This window comes from Rissa tridactyla, chromosome 6, assembly GCF_028500815.1.
Source record: "Rissa tridactyla isolate bRisTri1 chromosome 6, bRisTri1.patW.cur.20221130, whole genome shotgun sequence".
Taxonomy (NCBI): Eukaryota; Metazoa; Chordata; class Aves; order Charadriiformes; family Laridae; genus Rissa; species Rissa tridactyla.
Window position 1 is genome coordinate 18,307,437 of NC_071471.1, and position 7,844 is coordinate 18,315,280.

The 7,844-nt window shown below is 39.4% G+C and overlaps 1 protein-coding gene across 1 annotated transcript; it reads left to right on the forward strand.

The window, feature by feature from the left end:
* Positions 1-511: 511 nt before the first annotated feature.
* GPR55 (G protein-coupled receptor 55) lies at positions 512-7,584 on the forward strand. Its single transcript, XM_054206069.1, has 3 exons — positions 512-592; positions 1,623-1,855; positions 4,926-7,584. Exon 3 carries the CDS (start codon positions 4,933-4,935, stop codon positions 5,860-5,862), a length of 930 nt encoding a protein of 309 aa, XP_054062044.1. The 5' UTR covers positions 512-592; positions 1,623-1,855; positions 4,926-4,932; the 3' UTR covers positions 5,863-7,584.
* The last annotated feature ends 260 nt before the right edge of the window (positions 7,585-7,844 follow it).

Here is a 7,844-nt window from a genome sequence, read left to right on the forward strand (position 1 = left end):
CTGACTTGCAGTTATGAATCAAACACCTGAACTGGCTAAAACTGGCACATGCCCTTTAAATAGTTTAACAGCTGCATGCATTTAAGTAGCTGTATCTTTCAGAAGCATCTGAGTGCTGAACTACTGCTCTCCAGTATGCAAATTGAGCAGAAACTGGGGCAAGAAGCCCTATTTCTATGGCAGCCTCTCCCACAACTTTCCACTTCCCCATCTCCCCTCCAGCTCAAGGAAAAATTGGAAATTTGGAGGTAGAAACCATAAGCCCATAAAAGCTCTCAGCTGCTTCACACCAGATAAAGTCCAGTCCAAACCCATTAGAGACAAACTGCTCCCCACCCTACATTGACTACTAACTGGAAACAGTTGAGAATTGAAGTCTTTACACTCTTTCACCTTCACTTGTCTATATAAAGAAACACAGACTGTGTTTCGAAATAGGAAAAAAAAGAAAAAAAAGAGAGAAGAAAAGAAGGATGTGGTTATGCCATTTAGTAAGAGTACTGGTAGGGTATGCTATGTAAGCAAATGCTCTCGTGTTTTATAGAACAACTCGGACTGAAGCAATACTGCTGCTCTGCCTGCTGGGGTACAGGTAAAGTAATTCATATTTTAACGAATAACTTTTTTTTTCCCCAATAATTTAATAGTAGTGTTGATTGTAGAGCACTATTTTTAAGCTAGTTAGATGATTATTTCTTATAAAGATCAAACAGTTAGATCAAAGATGTAGTGTTGCTTAGCTTAGAGCAGAAAGAAAGATTTCAGCTTTAGTGATAAGCATAAATATATTCTGTTGCAATCAAAATACTCAGAATAAAATGATAAGAAATTATCCAACTACAGATGAAATGTATGGCAGATGTGGGACTTACTGCTGTTCATTGCACTGAGCCATCTTACTCTTCTCCTGTGCCTCCACAAGAGGATAATTTATATCTAACATGAATAATGTTCTAGAAAATAGATACAAATAAAGTCTGCTTCATAGCAGTAACATTACTTGGTTTGTATTGATTAGGAGAGTAATTATGGTAAACGCTGCAAAAGTCCTTGCTGAAGCAGTGACCTGAATTTTCCTTATTCCTCTTTTGCAGCGCAGCTAGATTAAGAATGATTGGTTTGCTGTGTTCTGTCATCTGATTATCAGTTCCTTTTTATTAAAGCTACACGTACATGTACAGTAAGTTATACATTTTATGATGAGGATGTTCCTGATAATGAAGCTTTCATGGATAAGAATATCCTCAATCTGCCATCCCCAATCTGTGCTAACATACAGACTTGTGTCAATCTCAACCAGAGCCAGACAAACCTAGATCTGATCTACAAAGAGAAAACCATTCATGCATCCTGCTGTGCTGCAAAAAAATGTAGCAAAGCTAATACTGTAAAACCTTGCTGTTCCATTTCCAGTAGACCTTTGCCGCTAGCTTAACCACAAGGCCCCTGCTATCAGTAAACCCAATGAACATTTAACTAGTCCATAGGACGTGGAAAATCCTCACTCAGGAGGAGAAATGGAGAACCAATGGAGCAGTGATGACACAGGGTCTGGACCAGCTAAGACAGACTCCCTTGAGTAGTGTTAATTACAGGTTCTTATGTTACCTTTTGGCTTCTAGAACTTGTCTGAAACAATCCTAGAGCTGCAGGCAATTCCTTCAGGAAATTCTTGGAGGACAGAGGAATTTTCTTCAGAAGACGAGAAAAGAGCAAACGTGGTCACTATCTCTTAAGAGAGTGGAAAAGGAGGAGTTGGGAAATGGTGCATCACTAAGCCTGGTTTCAGTATTTGGAAAATATTGGAATCACCCACCAAAGATCTCTTTGCAAGCACCCAGAAGACAACGCAGCGGTAAGTAACAATCTGCAGAGATTCATCTGAGAATGACTGAAATAGAAGTAATTTAATTTTCTTCTGTGACACACTGACAGCAGTGGGGGACAGAGTGTAGGAGGGGGAAACCGGCTTCAAACACTATCTCTAAAGAAATTCTCATAAGCAAAAAACAAAGGAAACATGATCTGTATGAAACTTCTATATGATTAGTGAGTACCCACTAAGATACTAATCAGTCTCTACTATACAGGAAAGATGCATTTATTACAGTTCAGTATCTTTCAGATTCAGTATCATCAGTATTTTTATTAATAATTTACACAATGCAGTAAAGATGATGCTTATGAAACAACTGCAAGGTTATTTGTCAATTAAACTAATTTGGGGCTAACATGTTACTGAGTGTGAACTGTTTGCAAACAATTCCCTTGGATTACTCAAGATGTGAAATTTAAATTTGAGGGGAGGCAAAATGATAAAAAAATATCAAGTTTTTGAGAATCAGGCGCTCCATCGGAGTACTTGAAATTACCAGTTTAAAGGCTGGGTAACATCTTCTTGACATTAACCATTTTCAGCAGTAATGCTATACGTAACTTTGTACTAATGAATTCTAAAAAAAAAAAAAAAAGCATTCAGTGAAATAGAAAATGAATAAAAGTAGAATCAAAACTCATACTTTTAAGATACATCACAAGCAATTTTCTGATACATTTATATAGCACATGAAGTCCTGGATTAACAGGGATTGTCACTCCCCCAAAATGTTTAATGTCACCTGGATTTCACCCAGCTAAATGGATGCTCTTTGTCACAGGACACAGGTTCACACAATAGCACAAAACTCCTATTTCTTCTTACCTGTCCAGCCTGCAGGTGATAGCTGCGTCTGCCTACACTAATCCCTTGTACATGTGGCACCAATGCATCTCCACCTGTAATGGAATTATCTCACCTCTCATGTACCACAATCACCTGATTTTGTAAGCAGCTGGCTCAGAGGGATTGACTCAATCCCGGATTGACTAACAAACCAAGGTGTTTTTTTTTTTGTTCTCATATCTGACAGATAAATCCCCCAATAACAATCCGATTTCCTTTTGCTATTTCCTAAGTTCACAAAGCTGCAGCAATTCCACTCATGCAGCTCAGTCCAGTTCTCTGGAAGTGGGATCCATCCCCTGACCGACAGCACCTCCCCGCAGGTCACGCTCGCTCCTACAGTGGGGTCACTGGGGGAAACACTGCCAAGGAGTGGACTCTGTGAATTTGTGCATTCCCTCAGTAACTTGCATCCAGCCTGTTTGGAGTCCTCATCAGCCTTCCTGCAACCATTTCCTCACCTACTTAACGGTCCTTGTTCTAACCCCCAGGTTTTCCAGTGCTATTTAGTTATTTCTAGTACACTTTACTGAAATGCAAGAGCCTTCAACCTTCAGCCTTTCCCTTATCTGAAAAAGCAGATACATCACCAAAGATGGTAATGGTCTGGCAACATCTGTCAAAGCTTTACTCAGTAGTTTTCCTTAAAAATCTGTACAAAGCTTTGACTCAACAGTTATAGAATTGCTTTAATCACATTTGACACTCTTTCCTTCAACAGGATAGACTAGATTAGATTGATCCTTTCCCAGATACGCTAGTAACATACATACTTCGTAACAATTACTGGGTTGGACTTTACATGGCTCTTCTTTCTGTAGTCTGAGCTGGAAATAAACTGTTTTCCCTAATACAAGCAAATTAAGCTCTGAGTCTATTCTGTGTTCAGATACAGTTATTTCCATTATCACTCACCTATTCCTGTAAGTCACCCCACCTCTGATCTCCAGCACAATATCAGCATCTCTATGAAAAGCTGAGATACAAGATTTAGCAAAACTCAAGGCCATGTCCTCAGTTAAAATTAGCAGATCTAATTGTTCTCCATTTCTTTCTCTCTTTTTTTATATTTTATTTTAGCTATGTAAACAAACAAAAAAAAAATCTTTCTCTAATTGTTTTTTGGTTTCTTTAGCATAGTTCAGCTCCATTTGATTGTGCTTATGAGCTACCTGTCACTTTTGGCCCTCCAAAGCAGAGATTCACCTCTTGATCAAGTTCTCCTTAAAACGCCTTTTACTCCTAAAATTTCTTTTGACCTACTTGATCAGCTGAGCTGGACTGGAAACTTTAACTGCCAATTTCTTCTCCTTCACTAGGATTTTTTGTGATTTTGATTTAAAGAGGTTATCAAAAAGCACTTTTAAGGCATAGTTTGTTAAAGCATATGTATATTTTTAAGAATAGTGATAACACTCCACACGAATTATACTTTTGTAAAGAACTGTATTATTAAGATGTCATGCCTTCCATTTGCTAATCTTTGCCAGATTATCTAAGATAATCAGTTAAAATTTAAAGTACTTGCAAACCCAAATTTTAACCAATGCTGAAAGTTAAACACGAGTTAGAAGATGCGCTTACTCAATTTTCACCTAGATAAAAGATCAGTCTTCTTAAGATGACCTTCTAAAAAGCTGCATCGGATACAAGTACTACATGAAATTAAATTATCCATATAAATACAGGTGTAGTGAAAGCATATCAGCAAAAGGTACTCATGCACAGGGAATCATGGATATAAGAGTAAAATCCCAGCAATCAATTTGAGCTGCCTTAATACAGAACAATAATTTCATTAATTTCTGTGTAGGGAAGGAACCGAACGCGTGTGTTACAGAAGTTTCAATAGATGTACAAGTTCCTAGGGTTAGCCAGTGTACTAAAGGTTTTTAGATTTTGAAAACATACGTTTGAATGGGTCAGTCTCTTCAATATCGACATGGGATTATCTTAAAGGGCATGGTATCTATGGATGCTGACCACCTGCCATTGAGAATCAGGCTTCTTTATAACAGATCAATCCACTGAAATTGAAAATAGAAAGCTCGGTGCTTGAAATGAGGATTGACAAAGACTGATTAAGTGTATAGCTCAAAACAAAAAAAGCCCAAAGTTGTGTTTGAAAGTATCTTGCTCTGATATATCAAGGCATTAACTGAGAGCGTTACACATTTCCAACCTGTTCTCTCTGTCATTTTAGGGGAGAAATGACCAACAGCAGCAAGGAATGCAATTTTACAGATATTGACAGATTGGCAAAGACCCTGCAGCTGGGGATCTCCATCCCCACTTTCATTCTTGGGCTGGTTCTCAATGCCCTAGCCCTCTCCGTATTCTGCTGTTTTTGGAAGAAACAGACCAAAACCTCAGTTTACATGATCAATCTTGCACTTGCAGACGTCTTGCTGATTCTCTCGCTCCCGCTCAAGCTGTACTACTCTACCACAGAAGCACCCGGACTTCTGTGCTCATTCATAGAGTCTCTCTATTTCATCAACATGTATGGCAGCATCTTCATCATTGTCTGCATTACTGTCGACAGATATATCTGCATAAAACATCCATTTGAAGGGCGAGCTAACCAGTCCCCCAAATGGGCTATCTTGAGTTGCTGCTTCATCTGGGCAGTCACTTGGCTTTACAGCAGCCCAATGTATATTTTTCAAGAGAAAAATTATTTGAAATGCTTTTACAACATGTCAGAACAGGTTGCATGGAGCACCCCCATCATTGTTTCTCTGGAAGTCTTTGGATTTCTGATCCCACTCACAGTGATGGTTTTCTGCTCTGCCCAAAACATCTTGATTCTTCTGAATCACAAAAGTCAAGCTAAAAAGAAGGTAGAAGGCAGTGGCTCCTTACGAGTCATTATCATCAACCTAGTGGTGTTTTTGGTGTGCTTCACACCCATCCACCTTGCTATCTGCCTACAGTGCCTGGTAAGACAGCATGTGATAGTGGACTGCAGTCTGAAAAAAAGCATCAGCTTCTTCATTCAGGTGTCAATGATATTAGCCAACCTGAACTGCTGCCTGGATGCCGTCTTTTATTACTTTGCTGCAAAAGAGTTTCGTGAGAAAACACATCTGAAAAAGGTTATTGAACTATGTCCTGTCTTTAAGCCTCGTGCTACATGATGGGACTGCCTGTGGTGGAAGAATGCCTCTTCCTCCGCTCCCACTTGCCTCACAGGAGGCCAACAGCATTATCCCCAACACAGCAGTAGGGTGAACTTGACCATGGCAGGGAGGGTGCAGGAGGGAGGACAATGTTTTTCCAGTGAATGTGAACTTGTTCCATATTTTTCTTCCCTTTAAAGACAAAAGGAGAAACATATTGGGAAAGAACCAGCATTACCAAAGTGACGGAGTGACACCAAGAGAAGCATTAGCCTTGACGGTATATACTAAATGTGAAAGACTTGCCAGAGGAAAGCTACCCAGATCACTGGAATGCCACTAAAAATCAGGTTTTGTCATTGCTGCACCAGTTTTCTTTTTGTCAATGTGATCAGAAAGTTGTTGCTAATGGCCAAACATAGAAATAACTACTCAAAATCTTCTTTCTAACTTAGAAAGTATCTGAGACTTAAAAGGCAGTATCTGGCCAAAAGTCTGACAGTGCTTTTTCCTTCTGTAAATCTTACAGAAAGTCACTGTCAGCGCTCATTTGCTTTGAACAGTTTGGCCAGGCTGCGATAATAGTGAATCCTCCTTCCTGTAAGCATTATACACTGGTCGGGGCTGCTACACAGGACAGTGGTATACTGAGCAGTGTGTCCTCCACGAAAGAGCAGGGCCTTCTCTTTCGTGGAGGACAGGCTGCTCAGTATAGCACCCCAACAGAGTATCTTGGGTACCAGCAATTCCTTGAGCAACAAACATTTTCTGATTATCTTTGCTGAGGAATCGGCATGGTTTTCTCCTGCAATTTTAAACCTGTTTTTGCACATGAAAACCAAAGGAACTCCGTCAAATATGGCATGAAAGACTGTATGTGATTAAATGTATTTCTACATCTCTGTATTTCTATCAAAGATATAATGCGACATATGTATGAAATTCTTCTGCCTGTCTTCTCATTCTTTCTTGGAGGAGGGGAATCAGGGAGGCAAGCCCCGCATCACAGAAAAATAGTGAGCACCTGTCTGATATACTCCTTGCTCCCAGCTGGAAGACTGGACCATCTCTATCCCCCTCATTCCTTAGAGAATTCCTTTTAGCCTGTACTGTACGCTTCACGAAACTTCTCTGAATATGCCTCAAGCCTTCTCAGTCACTACCCTTATGCCATTTGCAAGTTTGGCTCTGAGTCTAAACTAAAGGTTTCCTTGTCGCAATTTAAACCTATCGTTATGTTGGCATGGTTCATGCTCTAGCCAGAAACACTTTCACATCAAGAAATCTATTTCTGCACCCTTTAAAAAAAGCTGTAAAAATGGTCTACAATTGGTTGTAATCAAGTCGTCATTCTGGGGCAGATGTTCCCTTTATTCAAAATGTGAAAAGAAATTACCTTCTGTCTGGAGCAAATTAAAAAGAAACGGGCCAGTTCTGAAAATACAGTTTGCCATCAATTGATTTCCATAGAAATGATTGATTGTGCAAGTGGGCAGCTGCACGTAGCTAATACTGGGCCTAATGTACAAGCATTTTAAAACTTTTTAGCACTAAAACTGTGATCCCAGCTGAGGTACGCAAGGATCTCAGAGGCAAAGAAAGGTTTTTATCATCGTCTTCGCCATTATCTGCAGAGGGGCAAGAGGAAGAGATTTCCAAAACAGTAGGTTTTCAAAACATTATTTGCTACTGCCTCAATCATTCAGAAACTTGCAGCCTTTTCAGTTTGAGTTAACCTTTTTTTTTTGCACCTTTCACATTACTTTGCATATGAAACATGCGTGAGAAAGAACAAGTTCCGCTAAATAAACTGTATATAAAGTGTATGATTTGAAAATACATTTTAATTCCCCAATCTGACAGCAGTGTATGATTCTTATCTACCTATTTCATCACCAACTTTTACCATTTTCTCCTTAAAACAGCTCCAAGACTTAGTTGGAGATTTTTCTTCCCAGGAACTGCTTCAGGTTTGTAACTATGGCAATCAAGAACAACTG

Excerpts from the sequence above, each read along its gene's own strand:
- GPR55 (XM_054206069.1), top strand. The coding sequence starts at position 4,933 with ATGACCAACAGCAGCAAGGAATGCAATTTTACAGATATTGACAGATTG.